Source organism: Lepidochelys kempii, chromosome 12 (assembly GCF_965140265.1).
Source record: "Lepidochelys kempii isolate rLepKem1 chromosome 12, rLepKem1.hap2, whole genome shotgun sequence".
NCBI lineage: Eukaryota > Metazoa > Chordata > Testudines > Cheloniidae > Lepidochelys > Lepidochelys kempii.
The window spans coordinates 28,602,233-28,626,738 of NC_133267.1; the positions used below are offsets into that span (position 1 = coordinate 28,602,233).

The following is a 24,506-nucleotide window of genomic DNA, read 5'->3' on the forward strand; positions in this document are numbered from 1 at the left end:
ACGCTAACCCCTAGGCAAAGTTGCCCATTCCCCAGCCCTGACATCTGAACCACTTCCTTGCTTTATTCCCCTTTGGATGTGTAACTTGGTTAAGTCTTCCCTTTCTTCACTTTATGTGCACATGGTACATCTCTCATGATGTTCTCCAAAATCTTATACAGACTGAATGGCAGAACCAGGTAATTCTAGTTCTTGATAAAATTATATAGATACCACAGATACCCTTGATATAAGAAAGGACAGAACCAAGCCTATTAAAATGAGAAATGCCGAATTCTTTAGTGTAAATTCAATTTTTTTTCTTTAAAAAATAAATACAATAGATGATCGGGCTATTTTTTTTAAAAAGTTGTCATCTTTCCACAGTATTTTCTTGTTAACTAAATGATAAAAGTACACAGTGTAATTTTCTGCATTTTCATGCTTATTTTTGGCATACGACTGGTTAATTCTGGCACTAGCTAGTATAGCACTAGTTGGTTGCAGACAGGCCGAGTGAATTTAAATATATTTTTATCTCTTAGCCAAATTATTTTAAAAGATAAAAGAAAGTCATGAGTCCTTGCATCTCTACAATAGCTCTATTATCCACTAGAGCTGGGCATAAAATTTAAAATCCATTATAAATAATTTTGAGATTTCGAAATTTGTTTTTGTCCCAATTTTGGAACAAAACCCACACATTTTAAAATAGTCTGAAAGAAAATTTAAAAAATAAAAAATAAATCATTTGGGCTGAAACAAAATGTTTTGTTTTGATTTTGATATTTCAAAAAAATTATATTATACGTTTTTTTAAAAAATGGAAACAAAGTTGTTTTGAAAGGAAAAATCAAAACATTTTATTCCAAAAATGTCAAAATAGGATGTTTTCCCCTTTATTTGCTCCCAAATGAAATTTCAGGGAGATTTATGATTTTGTGAAGTACTGTGTTTTCCATCCTTGCTCTCTCCCATCACTTCAGCTGAGATGCAGAAAGCACCATCTAGATCAATTGCTCTCAAACTTTTTGGGCTCAGAATCCATTTGTAAATATGTATGGCCTGTTAAGACCCAGTGAGTAGTCTGACATGGAGGCCCTGTGTCAGACTAGGCATTTTAGCGCCTGGGACAAGCAAGCATATTTCCTCCCCTACCAGAGGTGATGTGTGGGGTCACATGCCCCCCAGTTTTTTTGGTTGTGCCCTCCTAACCCAGACAGGCTGGGTGGCCTACTGAGTGCTGATCGGTGGGGCCCACCAGTGGGCAGGAGGCCCGGGGGGGGTGGTTCTGTTAAGGGGGTTGCCGGTGCTCAGCACCCACCATTTCCCCCCCCCATGGATGCTCCAGCCCCGGACAACCCACAGAGCACCCACAGAATCAGCGCCCATGCCTCCCATCATCATGATGGCTAGGCTAAACTTGAATGGTGCTTGGACCCCAGAGGTTGCAGTGCCTGGAGAAGGGGGGTGAGCCCAGCCAGCCCCAGAGAATAGGAGCCACAGGACCTACCATATGACCCATTCTGATGACCCAGTTTGGGTACTGACCCACAGTTTGAGAAACCCTGGTCTAAATGGTGGTAGAGGGTGTCTTACTTCTCTTCATAGCCTCACAGTTTGGTCCCAGCCCAGTTGAGTGATTGTTTGTCAGGAAGGGTAATAAGGGACAGCAATAACCTATAGCAAACAGATTTGCTCAATTCTGAATTCTGCAATCTTCATACCAGCAAAACTCCATTATATTCAAAGGGAGTTGTGGCAGGACAGACTGAAGGATGAGGCTTTGTGTGTATGTGTAATGCGGCCATTCTCACACTACCTCTGTCTGGCTGTAGGTCTTGCAGTGGAAGGATACTAGTGCTCTGTGAAGTAGGAAAGTAGTTATGTAAGATCCAGCTGTTGATTCTGTCTTAATTATCTGTTATGGTATTCCCTTGCATATGATTTATTTATTGATATGTGACAAACCCAGACCAGTGGGATACAGGAGTCTGGTAGAAGGCAAATATATTGGCCACTGGATGAACAGTTTTCTGTTCCCTGAGTGACCAGAGCAGGGGCTGCCTGAGAGCAATCAGGAACCTGCCAGAACCAATTAAGACAGGCAAGCTAATCAAGATACGTGGAGCCAATTAAGAACTTTCTAGATTCAATTATGGCAGGCAGGCTAATCAGGACACCTGGTTTAAAAAGGACCTCCCATCAGTTAGTAGGGGGGTGTGCCAGAAGCAGGGAGTGAGAAGGTGTGCTGCTGGAGGAGTGAAGAGTTCAAGCGTGATCAGGCTTCAGGAGGAAGATCCTGCAGGGAGGATAAAGCAGGTGCTGGGGGGAAGGCTATGGGGAAGTAGCCCAGGATGTTGTAGCTGTCACGCAGCTGATACAGGGAACATTGTGGACAGCGGTTATCCACAGGGCCCTGGTCTGAAACCCGGGGTAGAGTCTGGGCCCGGGTTCCCTCCCATCCCCCCAACTCCTGATCGGACACAGGAGGACTTGACCTGGTCTGTGAGAAACACCAGAAGGGAAGGTCTAAATTGGAAAGGGATCTGCCTTGTCCCCGACCCACTAGGTGGCACACAGAGACTGGGGATTGTTCTCCATTTCCCCCATGCTGGCCAGTGATGAGGTTAGCTGAGTGGATGGCAGGTTTGAGCGACTAGCAAGAGTGGCCAAACTGAGGGCTGCCGTGAATCTCTGAGGCAAGCAAATCCGCCAATAAGTGCAGGACCCACTGAGGCAGAGGAGGAACATTGTCACAGATATCAATTCTAAAATATGTCCATATGGAAAAAAATATATGGCCAAGCAAAGCTATTTTCTTTGTGCATCTCATAGAATGTCCGCATCTCATAATCCAGTGTTATATTTTATAAGGATCAACTCTGCTTCTTTTCTCTACGTTTACAATTTCTCTGTTCCAAATTATTTAGTCACTGGTTCACTTTTAAACTTTCCTGATGTAAAATAGTCACAAATTTGAACAGACTTTTTTCAAACGTGCGCTAATCAGACAGTTACCAAATTCCATCAAAACTTTCATAAATGTGTAGTTTATAGTTCTAAACTTGTGTCTAGGGATACTCTTAATCACAATGAGTAGCACCTTACTCTGTAGGGAGTTCCACTGCTGAACTTGAGTAAAGGTAGTCAAACTGCTCTATAGTGGCTCAATGTATCACATCAGCATCTTTTATCATTCTAAGTTCGTCTTCAAATATGTTCTGACTTATTCCAGTGCTGCTCATTTCATATTTCTGTTGTTTTATTGCCTTGGCCAAGTTTTGGTCCAAAATGCATAGCAAAAGCATGCATAATAACTTGTGCTTTCTATACACACTCTGCCCTCCTATAAATTCAGAGATGATCACTGCCCTTCAGTCTCTCTCTGTGAGAGAAGTAAGCTTCATTGTGGAAGGTTTCCCTCAAATTCATACTGGAGAGACTTCATCTTTGGCGGCAGTGCATCATTTTCTTAATTAACAGCAGGCCTTAAAAACCTCAATACAACATTTTTTTACCTTTCTTCGGTACAGCTGCTTCTCAGTCACCAAGTAACATGCCCTCTTTGCCTGGCATCACTGAGATAGGGTGATTTATAGGATCAATATTGTGATTCAGATCTCAGCAGGATCAGCAAAGGAGAGTTTTCAACTATGAAAGTTGCATTCTGCTCTCTTTATCTTGATGTAAATCAAGAATAACTCAAATTAAGTCAGTGGAGATGCACCAAGGTAAATCTAGTGAGAGCATCAGATTCAGGCCCAGAGTCTTTTGCTAAAGGAATCTATGATCACACCACCTATTTTCTCCTGCACAGTTTAATAAACTAGCCAAAAAAAAAAAAGTCCAAATAGCCTGTGGTGTTACTATGGCAATTTCAAAGGATATTATTTTCTGAGATATTCTTTTCCATTTTTATAGAAATGTATATTTTATGTATCATGTATATATTTGACAATGCAGCTCCATTAAAAAGAGCTATAATCATTATCATGAAAAGGTAGCTTCATATATGCTATTAGTCTCCCCAAGTTCATGGCACTGCAGATTTTATTTATTTTTTTACTTTGTACAAGATATTTCTTAATTTATAGTCAAGAGGGGATTTTTCCCTCTTGGCAACCTTGTAACCCCATGTAATAGTGTTAAGTAATGTTTTATTTTTAATGCATTTCTGAATAAATATTGTTAGGATTAAAGTCAATACAATAAACTCACTGATGTTAAATCCCCAGTTATATAACTTTAAAAATATATATACTGTTAGTACAGAACCAGGAATGGAATTATGATATAGAGGAGGCCTCGTACAAATGGAAAGATTTTCGTTCTTATTCAAGCCAATAGGAACTGAGTGTGCTCAGCTCACCTGAAAATCACTTTACTTAAGGGTCCGAATATGAATGTAGGTGCCTTGCCCTAAGCAACCATTTATGAAAATTTGGCCGTGGATCCTTCTTTGCTATTCTTTTTAGCTACGTAGTTCTTCATACAGATAATAACTCCTTAAAGATGGAATAAATCAAGTATAAAATGTCTTTTGGGAAAAAGAGACCTTTTAATTTTAAGTCCATCAGTAGTTATTCAATGTAGCAATATTACGGCCTATACTAGATTTTCCTAGAGCTATGTTTGTACAGCAGAGCTTCCCCAATAAACATTTGCAGTGAACTAATATTTTTTTTAATGGGCAATATATTTTACTAAATTACCAGCAACATAGTTGAATTGCAACCCTTGTCTACTTCTAAATATGAACAAACAATTTACTATTCAATACTGAAAACAAAAAACCTGTTGTAACACTGAGATTTAAGATTCAATTACGACAGCTAGGTAGGTAAGTCTGATGGGTCAAGATCCTTCCTGGTGTATTCTGTTGACATTAGTGGAGTTACACCAAGAATGAGTTCTGGTTAATCAAGTTTTGTTTAGTCCTACATCAGTCCCCACCGTATGTCATCGTGACAAAGAAAGGCTCTTGAACCAGAACTTTGATGGAAGTTGATGATGATGCATGAGCAGGAATAGAATAAACTGGTATCTTAATAACTGTCTTGTCGACTGAAGTGAAATATGCTAGTTTTTCATCAGTGAACTAAGCAGATATAGTGCAGAGTGTTAGTAACAAACAGATGTGTAATAGGACACTGCCATTTTTGAGTCACTCTCAGACCATAACCACAATATAAAGTGTGTAATCCACTCTGACACTCCATCCTAACTCACCCCATTATGCCTAGGTATAATGCAGAACAGATGCAGAACCACCAGTGCATGCTGTTATTCTCGATAATACCTAGACACAAAAGCATTACAGGCTCTTATATAAATCCACAGTTCAGATTCAGTAAAACCCCTTGAAGCCTGTGACTGTTGTACCATATCAGTAGTTTGTGATAAATTCTTTTTGCACCTCACCCGTCAAAAAAATTGGAAGGCTTAATTTTCCAATGTAGTTTATTTTTACAAGTAATACATTAATAAAACAACTCTGTGAAAATGAACCTATATAAAAGCTTTCTTGTGCTGAGCCCTAAATCATCATTCTGCTTAATTCACTGTTGGAGCAGTCTACCGCAGCTCTTTCTTGTTAGTCAAGCTGGCTATGTTTAGGCTGCATAATTTACCTGTATATTCTCATTTGCAAGCTCTGACTAGCTGTCAGATCAAAGTTGTTTTGTTAGAAACCAATTATGTCAATCCATATAACAGTCAATCCCTGTGTTGTTGGTTGTTGTTTTTTTTAAGTGCTTTACTGATAAATGGTGATTCATTAACCACCTATTGTCCATGGAATTGCTTGAAAACTAAGCAGGTAACATGCTCGGTTAATATTTCATGCTTCATTAAAACTGAAGAAAAAGAAGTAAAAGAATGTTTTTCAGTACTCCTTTTAAAATAACCATGAAGCTCAATATTTTTGTGTGTTTAATGTATTGGTGTTGAAATTATAAGCAGATAAATGTGATGGGTTGTCTAATTAACTCTTAATCAGCAGCGGCTTTTAAAGATGTTACCTACTGAACCTGATGGCAGTTTATGACCTTCATGTTGAATATGCAGCTAATTACTCCTTGGACAATAATTAAGTTTCTTGAGACACAGTCACTCATTTTGTCTTATAAATTATTATGCTATTGAGCTTCTCAATCCATTTGGCTAGAAAACTGCAGTTCTCAGAAAATTATTTAAATTTTCCTACAATATGTATAGATCAAACAATCTACTCAGATAAGTTTACAGGGTTGTCCATTTTGTAGGTTTTCCATTGATCGACACACTGACCTTGAGAGACAGTTCAACATTAATGCAGATGACGGAAAAATAACTTTGGCAACACCACTCGACAGAGAAACAAACATATGGCACAACATAACTATTGTAGCTACGGAAACTAGTAAGTGCTTATGCATTTTTCCATGCTTTACTTTCAGTTCTGTTTGTCTTGTAGTATTGTCTGTTGTCGTTTCAAATGTTTGAATAACTATTAGAAATTGTATAGCTTGTGAAAGTTATTCTATAGTATACGTGTTTTAGATTTTAAAATAACAAAGTTTTGAAAGCTAAGCCAATTTTATGACGTTCTCCTCTCGTATCTATTTTCAAAAATGTGTTTTATAAGTGAGGAATATAGTTATAAAAGAAAATATGGATATGTTTGTGCAGGAAAAACTGTAAATGTAAGAGAGAAGGAATACATGGTGAGAATCTAATAGAAGGAGGGTGAAATCCTCACACCATTGAAGTCAACTGTGGGCCAAACCCTGAGGTCTTTTCTCTGAGTGTTTACTTTCTTCCAGTCCATTAAGTGCTCAAAGTTTGCACATGATCAAAGTTACATACATGTTTAAGTATCCACAAGATTCAGGGTCTTAGGCCAGGTTTCTAAAATCTAGGTCCCATTGAGACTGAATGATATCTAGGCTTTGAATTAGGCTTAGGGTCCTAAATCAATTAGGCATTGCAACACTAAGCACAGTAATGACTAAATACCATTACGAATCTGGGCCTTAGATCATAACCACGCAAAATGCTCAATTAGTTCAATTTTGGGGGGTTAGGGCTTAAACAAGTTTGATCATTATTATTTTAGAAAATAAACTTGACAAGGAGAACTTCTTGCAGTAAAGAAACCTTAGGAAAGTTGGTCTTTTATTCTTTAATGATGTTGCTGAGTGGTTTTCCCATCTCTTACAGGTTCAGCTGAGATACATATGTGTTCTTGCTAAGATATTTATTCTGCCATCAATGTGTATACACAATTTCTATTAGTAGATGTGCTCTTCCCACGCTGCCCTAAGAAAGTTGTCTTCTGTTGAAGAAACCATACTGTTTTTCTAATGATATGATAAGCATAATCATACTAACCATTTTAATGATCTCTACTGATTTTCAGCTTTCCGCCTCCCACCCTTACCCAACCATCAGACTTAAATATTTGGTGCTGTAGTAACTGCTACTTTTAATTATGAAGCTCATAACACCATCATTCCAACATGAGAATGAATGATAGAATAAAAGGTTTTTACTTGGACTTTACAATATTTTTTGTAGTCAATTTTCCCCATAGTATTTATATTTAAAAGTGAAAGCCATGAGTGGTAACCAGAGTGTCTGCATAAACAAGAAAAATATAATTGAATATAAAATAAAATCTCAAGTTGGCCCCATGCTATTTAACATTTTTATCAATGACCTGGAAGAAAACAAAATATTATCACTGAGATAATTTGCAGATGACACAAAATGCGGGGAGCGGTAAATAATGAACAGGACAGGTCACTGATACAGAGCAATCTTAATATGTCTGAAGGTAAATGTAGATGTCTGGGAACAAAGAACACAGGCCATACTTATACAATGGGTGACTATCCTGGAAAGTAGTGACTGAAAAAAATGTAGGCGTTGTGGTAAATAATAGCTGAACGTGGGCTCCCGTTGCAAGGCTGTGACAAAAGGGCTAATGCAATCCATCAAAGCATAAAAAGTGAAATCTCCAGTAGGAGTAGAGAAGTTATTTAACCTCTGTGTTTGGCAGTGGTACAACCACAGCTGGAATACTGTATCCAGTTCTGTGTTCACAATTGAAGAACGATGGATAAATTGGAGAGGATTCAGAGAAGAGCAGCAAGAATGATTAAAGGATTAGAAAACATGGCTTATACTTACAGATTCAAGAAGCTCAATCTATACATGGCTTATACTTACAGATTCAAGAAGCTCAATCTATTTAGTTTATCAAAGAAAAGGTTAATGGGAAATGCAGTCTTACAAATACCTGTATGGGCAACAAATATTTAATAGCAGGCTCTTCAATCTTGCAGAGAAAGATATAACATGATCCAATGGTTGAAAGTTGAAAGTAGACAAATTTAGACTGGAAATAAGGTGTAACTTTTTAACAGTAAAGATAATTAATCACTGGAACAATTTATCAAGAGTCGTGATTTAAATTTTAAAATCAAGATTGGATGTTTTTTGAAAAGATATGTTGCTCTAGGAATTATGTTGGGAAAGTTCTATGGCCTGTGATATGTGGGTGGTCAGACTAGATGATTACAGTGGTTCCTTCTACCTTGGAATCTATAAGTTACATGCACAGTAAACTGTATTAATATGACCTGCCATTGTGATTTGTGTGTAGTACTATAAATAACACTTGCCCTGTTAATTACTGCTAAATCTTGTGGGCTAACACCAGTTTGATAGCATGGCCTGAGTGCTTTCAATTGGAAAAGCCCTAAACTATGGAAACAACCATTGACGGGGAAAGAAGTATGAGTCTATTGTATGGAACATCTTCTGCCCGGGTTAATATCAGCCAGTGAGCAATACTACCATCTCTAGTGAAGAAAGCTGCAAAGTGTAATGGTTAGATTGTTATGGAAGTAGAAATACTGATTCAAAGGAAATTCTCCATATCAGTTTTCCTCAAGGCATCCTCACTTCTGTCACATCATACTGTATTATGAGATTCACTACAAGGATTGAAACATATGTCATTATATCTTCACCCAGAACTTTACTGACATTGAATACTGAGTCCAGCCATAACAGAAATGCACCAGCGCTGACTAGCTAAATCAAGCAAAATGGTTGTTTTTCATTACTTCCTGAGCCTCATCCAGCATAGCACATCCATAGACTTCTGAGCTAAAGACAGGTATTGATAGTGGAAGGACAGCAGGCTGACTTGTTCAGGAGAAAGGCTAATCTGCTGAATAAGGCCAAAAATAAAATATAGCAAACCCTCCCATGGAAGAACACATCTCACGGCGAAAGAGCTTTCCTCCGTTAGTCTGTTTCACGACTGGTATAGTTGCACAATCTGCAGGAAAGGCACTGCGATGCTAACGCTATTGTAAACCTCTGCATAATTCTTTTTTGTGAATATATGGTTTTCTTGTAACTTCCAAAAGCAATACTTGACGTTGGGTGTGGAAAGTCCTCTGTCATCACCAGAGTGGAATTAAAGTGTTTTCTGGGTATATGGGTGTACATTGCATTTGCCGTCACCAGTAAGAAGTGGAGGAAGCACTGAGACCTGGAGACAGTAATCCTCCAGAATAGGTAGAAGCCAGGAGACAGTAATCTTGTGAAATAGGGAGAGGTTTATTAGGAAACCCTCAGAATTGCTGTGGGCTGCCAGCCAGAGAGGCTGCTTGCTTTGGAATCTGATGTATAAGGCATCTAAGGTCTATAGTAATTAGAGCTGTTTGGAATTTTTCTACAAAAACAAAATTGTGTCAGAAAAGTGGAAAGATATTTCACAAACATTTCCATGATTTTGTTTTGGTTCCACCGCCCCTCCCCCCATACTTTGACCTGCACTGGTGTAAATATATTAGAATCTGGTAACATTAATGTCATTGCTGTTTGGTGAGGTGACTGATTTAAAAAGAGGAGTTTTTATATAAAGACTGTAATGCCTTTAACTGATTAAACTAAATGTATTATCCAAATGTGCCTTCTTTCTTACTTTGGGTGACAAGTTTTGTCATGTGGTGTCTCATGTAACTTGCCATAATGCAGAAGAATTTCACTTTCCATTTCCTCTCTAAAAGCTAAAGGGGGGGAAAAAAAACCATTTTTCAATAAATTGCTTTAACCATCTTGTTTCTGATTCACTTGTACCAGTGTGTATCAGGAGAAGCTCCACCAAGTCAATCAAATTACATTGACATCAGAATCAAGACCCTGCCCTCCCCAGCTTTTTTAAAAAAATAATTATACTTAAGTATTTTTATTAATAAGCCTTATCATTAGGCCTCATGTGAGTCACAACATCCATCACTATTGTGAAACTGCTGCCTATAGGGTGGCTATGAAAAAAATAATACCCAGCTTGCACCTAGCATTAGAGTTCCTGCTGATGGCTTTTTCACATTTCCAGTGTAATTATGTGGCATTTACAATGAAACAAAGACTGAATTTCACAGAAAACCATAGAAACCTGCCTTCATAAATATAAAGGGAAGGGTAAACCCCTTTGAAATCCCTCCTGGCCAGGGGAAAGCTCCTCTCACCTGTAAAGGGTTAAGAAGCTAAAGGTAACCTCGCTGGCACCTGACCCAAATGACCAATGAGGAGACAAGATACTTTCAAAAGCTGGGAGGAGGGAGAGAAACAAAGGGTCTGTGTCTGTCTGTATGCTGGGTCTTTGCCGGGGATAGACGAGGAATGGAGTCTTAGAACTTTTAGTAAGTAATCTAGCTAGGTATGTGTTAGATTATGATTTCTTTAAATGGCTGAGAAAAGAATTGTGCTGAATAGAATAACTATTTCTGTCTGTGTACCTTTTTTGTAACTTAAGGTTTTGCCTAGAGGGGTTCTCTATGTTTTTGAATCTAATTACCCTGTAAGATATCTACCATCCTGATTTTACAGGGGGGATTTCTTTATTTCTATTTACTTCTATTTTTTATTAAAAGTCTTCTTGTAAAAAACTGAATGCTTTTTCATTGTTCTCAGATCCAAGGGTTTGGGTCTGTGGTCACCTATGCAAATTGGTGAGGCTTTTTACCAAACCTTGTCCAGGAAGTGGGGTGCAAGGTTTTGGGAAGTACTTTGGGGGGAAGGACGCGTCCAAACAGCTCTTCCCCAGTAACCAGAATTAGTTTGGTGGTGGTAGCGGCCAGTCCAAGGACAACGGGTGGAATATTTTGTACCTTGGGGAAGTTTTGATCTAAGCTGGTAAAGATAAGTTTAGGAGGTTTTTCATGCAGGTCCCCACATCTGTACCCTAGAGTTCAGAGTGGGGGAGGAACCTTGACACCTACAGTTTTTTTAATTTGAGGAAATATTTTTAAAAGCTTTTAAGACAGAAATAAGTGTGTTTGGTGAGTTGTCATGGGGAGGGGGACAAGAAAGAACATATTTTTATTTTGTTGTTACTTTAAGTTTGGTCTTTTTATGAGACAGTATGTTCCTTGGAAATCTAATAGAGGCAGTGTACTATCTCTCAGTCACTAACTATGAAGGGAAATTCAAAAAGCATTTTCAATGTAATTGTCTGATATCAATGAATTAATGCACATAAAAATAAAGAGTTAACATATATGTAGAATATTCAATATGGGGTTTGGATGGATATTGAAGAGCTCATTCTGTCCAAGTCTTTCGCTAGTCTAGTCCTTGGCCATTACTTCCCAGGCTCTGTTCAGGGCCCAGAGTACTCTTATTGTGGGCTGGGGTAGAGAGAAATTGACTTGTTTGGGTTCCAGAGTTCTCTTAGTTAGTGGCCAACTGTAGGACATAATAATTGGCTTTTGTCCTTGACTATTAATCAGGTGACTACTAAGTGTTTCCTCCTTTTGCCACATCCTCACATGATAGCCTCCTCCACTGGCTGTCATGTTTTGAATAGAAACTGATCTCTGATTCTTTTCAGTTCTGACGTAAATAAATGTTGGCAATCTTCTGCAATGATGAAGACAAAGAAAGTATTTTGTTCTACGACCCAGACATGAAGTCTTAAATAGTGGTACTCCTTTTAGGTGGTAGATTGTTTGGTGAATCTGAGCTGCCTTCTCTCGGAAGCAGAGTTCAATATTTCTTGCTATAAACTTTCTATTTACCTTGTGGTGAACACAATTAATTAGATTCAGACAGCCTTTGGCTGCCTTCTGGTAGAATATCAGTGTTTGGGAATTGCGTTTCAACCAGTTTCAAGATGTAGTTGCAGAGATACATCTTGTGACATACAAGATGGATCAATACCTTTCACAGCTGGTAAAATTAGCTGGTCAGGAATATGATGTCCCTAGTTGGTGGAAACTGTTAATATATTCCTTTTGAGAAGGCAGAGGGCCAGTTTCACTGAAGTGAGAAGTATTAGGCCCATGCTAAAAAAGTTGTGTCTTGATCCTGACCATCTCACAAACTACCAGTATGTCTTCTAACCTTCTTTATTTTAAAAACTAAACAACAACATCAAAAAGTATTGAGCATATGTTATCAAAGCACATGAAGGCCTTGACTTCCTTTACACCTTTTAGTTTGGCTTCTGGCCTGGATAGGGATATTGTGCTGGTCACATTGGTAGATTACCTCCTTCTAGCAATAGAAAGGAATCCGTGTGGATTTTTTTTTACACAGAAGCAGATATGACACGTTATAAATGATTGACAGAATTATCACCATTGTCAGTCTTAAATCTGTACAATATGTAGACAGGTGATGATTTGCAAGATCATTCCTAAATTGCAAGAACTAAATAGCATACAGTCTTCGCCAACAAAGTGAATGTCCCACAGTGGTGATTCTCAGACAAGTCTTCAGTCTGGATTTATTGTCACAATGCTGAAGATGTGGTGTGCTTCAGTGTCTATACAGAGAGACATCAGTGGAAAATGTGGGGCTGAAAGTAATCTTAAACACTGCACAACAGCTTCAGATTTTCAAACCAGTGCAGGAGATATTGCCATGTATCATTAATTTAAATGGAAAGATGTGTGGATAAGCTTCTTGCATTCCTTTGAGAAGCTCAAGCATTAGTCTTAAAACATAAATCAAGTCACCCCTTATTTATTCTACTAAATATTTCTTACTATTGAAAAATATTTGTATTTCAACAAGAGTTTGCACCTTTACAGTTAAACATATTTCCTATCCTGTCCTGTAGTGATCCTGCTACGCTGATATATTACATCACATTGATTTTTAAGATAACAGAATAAAACAAAGGATTTTTACCTTTCTGCAAAATCACACTGAAATAGAAGATTGGAGTGTAAGGCAGAAACTCACTTATTAAAATACAGCAAGAGGGATACCAAAAATGACTCGGGACGTAAACTGATTCTTGTGTGTGTGTTACCCCCCTGCCAAGTTTGCTCCAAAGAGAGAATCTTTTGTGAGTCAAGAAGAATATAAAGTAAGAACATGAAGTTGATTAAAATCTAAAGGGAACAGTCTTGTTGGCCAGGTGACCTTTTCCTACCAGGAACATGCCTTTTTGTTCTTTGAATATAAAAGGTGAACTTTGTTTCCTGTCACTGACTCTGGACTTTAGATACTGGAGTAATGGAATTTCACATTGTTTTGTTGTATTACAAGGTAATATGTGACTGAGATCTAAAGAACTTCATAATGTACGCTGAGAATGGAGTCTTTATTGTGATTAGAAGCTTGAGAGAATTCACGAGATGGCTGGGGACTTGACATAGTTTTATTTTCCTGTGTTGCAGTCTGAAGAGAAGGAAGGGTTGGGGAAATATATAGGCATAAAAACACTTGCTTGAGATAACTGAGCAGAACTTTATTGCAATAAGAATGAAATCAACATTCTCAGTAACTTCTGGTGCACCCTTAACTTCCTTCTTCTTTCTGTGCAGTGTTCCTTCCATCCTTGATTTGCCTTATACTATCTTTGCAGTACAGTTTTCTGACTGCTTAACTATACACATTATAAGGGAAAAGTCCACCAGCCATTTGTAATTCCCAGTCATCTGCTCACATCCTTCCTAACACCTGCATCTCATTTTCCTTCCCAGTCAGTTTTTCCTTCCCCTCCCCAATTTCCATGCTTCCCATAGTTATGTTATTGTCCTGTCAGATGGGCAACTCTGCCCTAATTGGTCCAGGTTTGAACTGTACCTGCCATTTGAATTGCCCTTGAACAAAACATGCACTTAGGATATAAATATCACTCTACAAAAACACACACCAGTGTCAAAAGTATGGCTTCGTTCTCCCACAGCCCTACAACTGGTCACTTGACAGCATAATGAATAGTAGCACATTATTTTACATTGTGAAGGGAAACTCAGTATCCTGTGAAAATAAGGGGAATATGATATGGTATAATGGTACTAGAAATTAATGATTTACAATGTGCCTATGAAAATAGAAAAAATGAATTAAACAATGACTGACATAGGCTGTGAATAGATGGAAATTGTGATAACTTCTACCACTGAGTGGCTAATCTGCTGGTCCATCCTGTCCCTAGTCTCACTGACATGTAAATGGGTAAAGGAAGCTTTGCCTTATCTATCAATACACAATTAAGATGACACAGTAATTACTGTGTCTGCAGCTCTAACATCAAAGTAAAGTCAAATGTGCACTATTTATTATTTATTACACCATTCTCACTAATGTTATCCAAATATTGTAAGCTGAGTAGAATTTGATGACTCAAGCAATCAGACTGCTTTATGTATAGGGCATTACATTTTTAGTTTTCACTGTTATATGTAGGACATTTCTATTTTCCCTCTGCCTTCATACTCCTCTTCTGTGATTTTCCAGCTCCATCTTATAATATCAATAACACCTTTTGCTCAGGCTATTTCCTCATCTGTTCTTCATGCCATCAATTCCTCCCAGTCTGTCATTAGTGCTAAGGAAATGCCCTGCATTTCAGTCATTACTGATTAACTGCATAACAAGACTAATAATAAATGGAGGTTTAATGTAGCTGGGAGCCAAGGTAAAGGCTTATATCAGAGACAGCATTATAACTTGGGCACGGAAGGGGTGCATTAGTCATATAGTATGACTGCAGAACATTTAACTAATCTGAGACTGAACACACTGATATTTGCATGCTCATATCTCATAGAGTGCATACCTCATAAGTGAGGTCCACTTGAATTATGGGGCTCTGGTGAATCTTAAAAGAAATGTCTGGTTTATTATAAGACATGGCTCCTTACTAACTATGCCTGTCTTGAACTGGCCTTGCAAAAGGTGATGAAGTGTGTTTCAGAAATATGTGCACAAAAATATAAAATTATGTTTTAAATTACAACATTAAAAACTTCTACAAAATTCCATTTTCTAAGCTGTATCTTTGTAAAGACTCAGATCAGCAAGAGTCAAGAAAACATGGTAAGCTTTAAAGGTGAATAAGTGATGATCCCTTTAAAATACACAAGCTTTCTCTCACCTGACATTAGAACTACTGTGCTCATTAAAAATTGCCACTCAAGGTTAACACATATCCTCTTTGTGTGTGTGTGTGTGTGTGTGTGTAGCTGCGTTGCTTATTTATTTATTTATTCTTTTTTTATTTATTTGGATTCCCTAAACTCCATATTGCAAGTGGATCTCAGTTATGGTTTGTGACATCTAATCTTATGGAAATGAGGATGCTGAGACTTAAATAAGTGGAATGTTCTGCTTGCATTCTATGGGCTCAAAGTTGAGCCAGCCTACACCCCTACACTTGGGAGTAAAAAGAGTAAAGAGTACACTGGGGAGTAAAAAGAGATCTCCTTCCGTTCCCTGTGTCGGCCACCTACATTATGGGTTACAACGTGGAACAGCTTCTCCCAGGCTGCTACTCCTCCTCTTGCATATGTGGGTGAGGGTGGTGCCAGTAGTGGGATGGGTAAGAGTCTTGGCTCCTCCCTACCTCACAGCAGATCCATCAGCACAGCTGTAGAGGGGGAAGTAAGTTGAGCTAGAAAAGGGGCAGGTTTGGCTTACATCTGCCTTGGAGCAAAGTTCACAATGGTTGGTCTGTGCTGATCCTACCACAGTGCAGCAACATGCTGCCCCTCAGGGTGGATTGCAATGTGCCAGTCCATCCCTAGGTTTAAAAATACACACCCTTCTTGTATGCACACTATATGTAGGAGCAAAGAGAGAGAGAGAGATTTATCGGGAGTTAATTATTCTGTGGTATATTTGTTCTTGTAATATTTGATATGTGTTGCATTGTGTGTCCCAAATTCAGCCTGTGTGACTCTGAATCATAATTTACACCTTCAATCAGTTTTACGGCTTGTAACTTTCAGCAGTTGAGAAATGCAGATATAACCAGTTGCTCACATGTAAGTTACACTCTGTTCTTTATGCTACTGACATACTGGCATCAGCCAGACACAGGGCCTCATTGCGCTCTGTACTGATCAGACACAGAGCGAAAGGACAGTCCCTACCCCGGAGAATTTACAGTCTATTAGGATGAAACATGAGCATAATAAATGGTGCGGAGGAGGAGGAGAAAAATAGTAATCGAATCCTTGCCTAGGACCACTCTGCACAGCAAGATGGTTTAAATTCAGATATTATTTATTTTAGAACCCATAAATAAGATTAATTCCTGAAGTCCTACTATCCAACTACCTGGCTGTGACCACCTGAAAGAGTACCTCTGTATTTGGTTTCCATCCACACTTTTTACTTGCTTTTATCAGAATACTTGGTGTTCTCTATCCATACACAGGCAGCAGAACACAATGGGTGGTGTTTCTCTTTCCTCTTCAACTGGGAGACTATTGAACTCTCTGTAAAGATATATTTTTTTCTCATTGGCTCCACCTCTTGCAGGTTTCTTCTTTTACTTCAACCTCACGTCTACCAGTGACAAATTCCATCATGGCTTGAGCTTTGCCTGCTATTTTTTCTCTTCCACAGATGAAAGGATTTGCTTTTTCTAACATGGTGCAGCTATGTTAAAAAACACAGGGAAACCTCTCACTCTTGCTCTATCATGGGTGCAGCAACACCTCCAATGTGTCTACACTGAATTGGAGGTTTCACTGCAGCACAGGTTGGTATTAGTCTAACTAGCTCAGCTAAAAATAGCAGTAAAGATATGACAGCCTGGGCTTCAGCATGGGCTATATAAGCCTGCCCGGAACTCTACCTGAGGTGCAGTAAAACCTACGACTGCAGTGTAAACATACTCTTATTGCTGATCTAGCACTCCTACCTTTGCTAGTTCTGATGGGCTTGACATGTGACAGAGAATTTAAACAGTCCAAAGCCCAAGGGATCTCAAGATTTTAGCACCTGGCAATAGTGGGCAGGATGGCATGTGTTATCCACTGAAAATACAGCACCACTGCTGGACTGTGTGATTTGGATCGACTCTCTTGTTCAATCATTCTTTAAATACAGCTTCCCTAGCCTAGCAGAAAGGGTTCCAAGGGCAAGATAAGGCCTGCCTTTTAAATAAAGCTGGCTGGAAAAAACTCAGAACAGTTTACTGTTGGAAGACACATTGCCATTGGGACCCTTTGCAAAATCATGTTGATTTTGCCAAAAATTCATTTTGGGGGGAAAAAGAGGAAAAAATAGTTCCTAAAAATGTCAACACATTATATTTTGACTTTTCAGAATGTATTTTGTTGTTCTTTTTGAATGACTTCATTTTGATTTTTTATTTTATTGTATTATGTATTATACATGTAAAAAGTCAAAATTTAAATTAAACATTTTAATCAATCCTGAATGGTTGGATGGATGGAAATTCTTTTGTGGAGTGTTTTCAAATTGTGGGGGTTTGTTCCATATTGGAATAAAAACAAATTTTGAAAATTCAGAATCCTCCATGAATGAATTTTCCTTCTCTTCAATGCTCTCCTTTTACTAATATTAAACTTATTAGTTGGGTTACCAAATATTGATAATGAAATTGTTTAGCTATGCTTGAGAATGTAAAATATTCCTTTTTCGCTAGGAAGTGATATGAAATAAATAGCTCTTGAACCATGCTTATTTGAAAAAAAAAATTCTGACACAGTAAAGTAGAAATCACTGTAACTCATTTCCATGTAAAATTAAGTAACATCATTTTTGCATTATAATACAGTTATTCTAACAATCATTTTAAAATTCCTGATGGTGTTTGGCAAAGCTCATCAAAGCACTGGATGAAAAAATAGAAGAGATCTTGAAATAAAAATGGTGTGACCACAATTTTCTTTTCTAGACATAGGAAACCTCGAGGACAAAGCTATGGCATGTAACTAACAAAGTCAATTGCCCATACTTGCTGCATCCTTTAGAAATGAAGACATATGGGGCAGTTTTGTCCCTTTCTGTCACCTATTGGAAAAAATCCATAAATCCAAAAGGCATAAATCCAAAAAGGCTATGGTTTATCAAGAATATAAATGCAATTATGAATCATCACTCAGTGCATTCTATGCTAAGCTATCTTCTTTATATATTTCAGGTGGGTTTTTTAGGATGCAGGGACACAAGTTAAAAAGGAAGAAAGACATATAGTAAAATATTCTTCAGATTAATGTTTGTGCATTCAGCAAGCACATAGAATCATAGAACTGGAAGGGACCTCGAGAGGTCATCTAGTCCAGTCCCCTGCACTCAAGGCAGGACTAAGTATTATCTAGACCATCCCTGACAGGAGTTTGTCCAACCTGCTCTTAAAAACCCCCATGATGGAGATTCCACAACCTCCCTAGGTAATTTATTCCAGTGCTTAAACTCTCTCACAGTTAGGAAGTTTTCCTAATGTCCAACCTAAACCACCCTGTCTGAAATTTAAGCCCATTGCTCCTTGTGCTATCCTCAGAGGTTAAGAAGAAGATTTTTTCTCCCTCCTCCTTGTAACAACCTTTTATGTACTTGAAAACTACATTTTAATGTCATGAATTCTTTTGTTAATACTTCTAATTTCTTAATTTTATTTTGTCTTTTATTGTAAAACTACTATTGACATTATTAAGAATAATTATAATGTTTTAGGGAATTACTTTGGTATACTATATAATTATCTTTCATTTAGGGCTGAATAAATTTCAGTAAAGCTTAAAAAGGAAAGAGAAGCATCAGAGAAGGTTTAAACAGGAGCTCAGAAGTGCTTAACCTTTTCACCAGACCCTTTCTTTTCTGATCAGCATGATAGAAATTATATAACGCATAATTTTTGCTCTACCTGAATTTACTAAGCTAGATTTCTTGTTTATTTGGTTATAACTACAGGCTAGAGGCATACCCATTATAGACAACAAAGCAAGTACTGGATGTCCTTGAGGCATTGTTTGGTCACATGATCCTGGCTCTCCTTGCTTCTGTCAACTAAACTGCACTGAAAAATGCACTAAAATGCATTACCTACTTTCCAAAGACTGTATTGCTTTCCATGTGAGCAATTGATGTATTTACCTCAGGAATTCATCTGAGGGGAAGTGGCCTATATGGATGCCAATGGGAGTGGAAATGTGCCAAAACAATCCTCTCCCTGTGTGAAGAAGATGAGAGAACAAACACATGACAGATATGTAGTCACATTGCTATTATGGTTAGGAGTGTGGTATAAAAGCCTATATAGAATGGAATAGAGATCTCAATAGTAAGATGTGCTCCATACTTTGAGAACTGGAATGAACAACAGGCAGGTGGGGGCACTGCAGAGAAGGTGAATAAGTGGGCAAGGAAACTGTGTTTCCAGTTATCTGGTAAGGACACAAGGAAACTATAAAAATGAACACTTAGCTGAAGAAAAAAAATGCAAGAAGCATACTTTGTAGGAGGTGGTAACCATACCTAATGGGGAGAGTGATTGGATCAGCTGCCTAAGAACCATCATCCCTGGTTTCAGAAGTTTATGGAGCAATGTTAGTCTGTAAAGCTGTACATTTTGAAAAACATTGATTTTGCAAAAAGACTTTGGAGAGTGACAACATGGATCAAAATTTACACCATAAAAATGGGCATGAATGGGACGGATTGTTTGAGAGAAAGGGAGAGCATATAAGACTAAAATAAATACAAATGCAAGCTCGTCTGTTAGCTAAAGGGCTGAATATGCTTGACTGATTTGTTAATTGCCACAAAAGAAATGGAGGAAAGAACAAACTGACAATATTTCATTACTGAATTAGCAAAATGAGTGTGAGACTGAAGTGAAGAAAGCTAAAGAGGACTAAACTGGACAATTGCCAAATGGGCATCTGCACCTTGAATTTTATAATTTCTGAAGGAATTTTTTCCCCCAGATCAGTAGTGCAGAGTACTCAGCTATTTTGATGTGAGTACACTTATTATTCTGGGCAATATGTGACTCCAGTACCTTGAAAATTGTGTATGGTTGATTGCAGGCCATAGCCTGGGAATGAAACAGGGTGGAGATATATCTATAATTGAACACCATGATAGTCAGTCTCCCTGGTGCACTTTTGTGGATGGAATTTCCATCTCAAATAATGAAGCTACTCGGAGGAGCATACTGTGAGTTTTAAGAACGGTTGTTGTGGATGAGGCGTTACAGTACCTTCAGGCTTAGAGGTAAAGGGGCAGATTTTCCCAATTGTTCAACATGCTCACTTGAGAACAATGGGAACTGCCAGGTGCTAAGCCTATTTTAAAATCTGCCCACTTATTAAACAAATAAATACAGGAAACATATTTTATAATAGTTTTAGATGTAAAAAAAAATATTGAAATGTTTTGGGTCAGTTTTCTTCTGAGTTATTTATTTTGTTATTCGTGAAATGATGTTTAAATTAAAAATCTAAAGTATCCCAGACATCTAGTCATCAATAAAATGTATTTATTATTGCTGCTATTCATTATACAATTTTCAAGCTAATTATAATTGATAAGTTGTTTTGTATGAGTCAATATTTTATAGCATTTTTAATATGTGTGATATACCATCTCCATATTAACATTGTAATTGCTCTAAACTGTGGGCTTGATTCCTGATTGTGCTACTCCAACTTTATACTATTGAAGCTCCTTTGATTAACATGGAGTTATTCCAACCTACGACAGGAGCAACACAATGGTGACTCAAGCCCTGTGAATTTACCTGCTAGATTTGTTGTGTCTGAGACTGGCTCCTTAATCTCTTTATCCTATAGAGTAGACTTAATCTCTTTATCCTAGTGCTTTTATTATGTGTTTATTTCAAGTCATATAATGATGCTACATTATTTTCCGGAAATAACTCATGGTAATGTGTAGAAATGAGAACCCATTACTTCCTAACAATGATTATGGTATTGCTTATAGCTTCTGAAAATATAAGAAATCCATTTTATAGTGCTTATGTTGCTATAAGCTGGTAGCATTCCCATCCCAGTCTGTTCCAAATAAAGTTTACAACACACATTGCGTAAAGACAAATTTACCACTTCTGGGGTTTGGATTTATTGATAACTCAAATAATAATGATATCAGAATGCAAATCACAGCCAAGGGTGTCTCCTAAATCTAAGCTGTTCCTTGGATTCCCTGAAATATCTCCCTGACTCTTACTTCCATCTGACCCGTCGGAATATCTCTTTCACATACTGGAAGAGTTAACAAGTGGCAGCTGCCACAAGGAGTGAGCGGAAGTTACTAAGAAGCTGTAAATAGATTCTAACTCCAGTTAACAGAAAGGCTCAAATGAATACAATACCTACAACCTCAATGGCAGGAGGCTTTTTCTGGCCAAATGGAAAGAAAGGGGCCATAGCTCCTAGAAGGGTTCCCTTCCTCCTTTGGATTGGGGGAGCAGGAGATGGGGGCATCACGCGAGCTGAGGTCAGGCTGAAGAAGTTCAGTTATGCCATTTTCCCCCTGCACGCCAATTTCCCCTATATGCCCTGTTCTGCTTGATGGAGATCTCTCTCGTGTCCAGACCAGCAGCTCCCACTTTCTCACTCATGGAATAAGTGTAGGACTGGTGTTTTTTGGTCTGATGTGAGCATTGTTCTAGTTGTGGTTTTCAGGACTGGGAAGGAATTTTTCCCTCAGTACTGAGATTGGGTGGGAATGAGATTGGAGTTCATCTTCTCCACAGAAAATCCAGGAGCCATTTGGGTAAGCCAGGAGGTACAGTTCACGCTGTCACAATTTAGCAGGTAACTGATGTCCAGTGCACATAGTTATTCCAAAGGTGGCCTGGTTTCCTGGTAAACAAGAGTCAGAAGTGGTCTTAGGGGAAGGCATCCCCTAAAGAAGGTGTGAATGGGGTTGGGGCTCCTAATGTCTGACAGCAGAGTCAGCCCCTTAGCCGTTATGCAAGGAGACAGAGGTGGGATTCCAGCAGTGGGGTGAGACCAGGTTTGGAGGGGTTGGGAACTGACAACAGCCCTCCCCAAATTGGTGGGAATGAGTGAGGAAGGAAAGTGATCTACACTGTATGAGTTATTGCCAGATAATTCCCAGATTTGTATGTAATGTGATATCAGGATGGAAGGGTGGCTGGGAGAATGTTTGTTCCCTACCTTTTTTCAGGTATGTGCAGTGGGAGTTACGACTAAAGCAGGATCTTTTAAAAAAAAGATCTCCAAAAGCTTGACACTGAGATAGCAGGTTGCAATACTGTTATCCAAGGAGGTATACTGGCAATTTATTTTGAATTATCTATTTGTTTACTCATATTGATGTGTCACATATATCTTGGTTATGAGTCACAATGAATATGAAGCTCACTGCAGTCAAAATGAAATATGCAGAACCATAGTTTCTAGGGACTTTGCTATGTTTGCAATCAGAGCGTTCTGCAAAGAAACAAATACCCCTAATTACTGCTCAGCTGATTTGAAGGGCACTAACAAAATGGATTTCTTAATTCACAGAGGATCAGAGGTAATTACACTGTAACTATTTACTAGGTTGCTGAATAACTGCAAAGCAATGCAATACACAGCTTAATTACAGGAAAAGTAGCAAAGAGGTTCCATATAAATACTGAGATGCATTCTGCCCTCAGATATTCAAACTCACATCCCTTTGACTCCAACAGGGGTGTGTGTGTATATCTGTACAGAATATGCTGGTTTAATTTTTAAATATTATGGATCTGATCATGAGCTAGTGTAAATCAGTGAAGAATACTGTTATCATATTTTCAAAGAAATTAAATTGAACAATACAATATCAAGAGTAAGGACTAAATCAAACTTCCATTGAAGTTAGTAGAAAGACTCCCATTGACTTCAGTGAGAGCTGAATCAGGCCTTAAAGGAAAAATAAAAAATATGTGAAAGATATAATCCATTAATGTTGCAACAGCAAACGGGGCTATACAGGATGGGCAGAATATCACCAATAAAATTAATCTGCTTGGTCTTGTAGTCCCAGGGTATTTACATTTCTGTGAATTTTTCAGAGCTAAGGATACAGCTTACAAAATGCATTCAGCAACTTCCAAAAACTTCTGTGTTGTCGAAAGTTAAAACTGCACATTTGCACTAGATTGCTGAAGTACTACATGTGTTCACGGTATGGATGTGAGACATGGACACTTAAAAAGGACACTGAGACATGACTTATAATATTTGAGTTTGGGTGTTATGGAATAATTTTTAAAATTAGCTGGATAACTAAAACTATGAAAAATGAGGTGATGAGAAGGGTGGAATTAAAAATAACACAATTGCTTGAGACCCTAGGTAAGAGAGTAACATATTTTTGTGAACATACAGGTTGATTGGAGAGTGACTTAAATCCAGCACTTATACTATCAGGAAAGATTACAGTTAAAGAAAGAGAACCAACTATGTCAGAAACATCTCCAGATGGACTGGTATCCAAAGGAGAGTGGAAGTTTTATGACTCTGTCAGGACTGTGAAAGATGGAAGGTGGTGGTTGATAACTTCTGTATCAGATATGTCACTTGAAGAGTAAGAAGTCCATATTTCATAATAGCGCTGGGCCAAATTCAGCAATTGTTATGCTTTACAAAACTCAAGCAAAAATTAAAGATGCTGAGATTTTTGCCTGAACATAGCTTGAAGGATATGGCCCTAATTAATTAAAATCTTCTGGAGCAGCTTGCATTTTCCACCTCTAAAATTTCTCAAATGCTTCTTATATCAGCAGTGAAAAGAAGGGGTATGAGGAAGGTCAAGTGAAGGAAAAGTATCAGGTACCATTCCATCACCATTCACCAGTCTTGGTACACTGCTTAGCTGACATCAGTCTGTCTTAGGGGATGTCTACAATAGAGTGGGAACGTGTAGCTGCACCAAATACGAATCTGTCCAAGACCATAGATACCGTACGTTGCGGTGGCTAGCCCATCCTGCTGCTTGCACTGCCACAGTTGCACTTTTTTTATAGCGCACTCACTTGATCAGTGCTAGCAGAGGTAGGCCTCATTAAACTGGAATTAACACCTTCCAGCTCCTATGTAGACACACCCATAGCCACATTATTAGCAGAGTTGGCAGCTGGATCCTGTGAACAAAAATGTTAGTTTCAAAGTAAGTTACCCTTAAAACCTATCCACCCTGCTGGAACTGCTTTCACCAAAAGCCAAGGCTACTCCCCTAGCCCAACTCCACCTCATTTATCAGCCAGTAAATAATGCTGTCCTTGA

At 38.2% G+C, this 24,506-nt stretch overlaps 1 protein-coding gene across 6 annotated transcripts in view; it reads left to right on the top strand.

The window, feature by feature from the left end:
• CDH8 (cadherin 8) overlaps window positions 1-24,506 on the top strand; it is a 196,548-nt gene that overhangs the window by 120,230 nt on the left and 51,812 nt on the right. For all 6 annotated transcript variants that reach the window (XM_073307975.1, XM_073307976.1, XM_073307977.1 and 3 more), the window contains one exon: window positions 6,246-6,382. In XM_073307975.1, coding sequence (XP_073164076.1) covers window positions 6,246-6,382 — 137 coding nt within the window. The remainder of the gene's footprint in view (window positions 1-6,245; window positions 6,383-24,506) is intronic.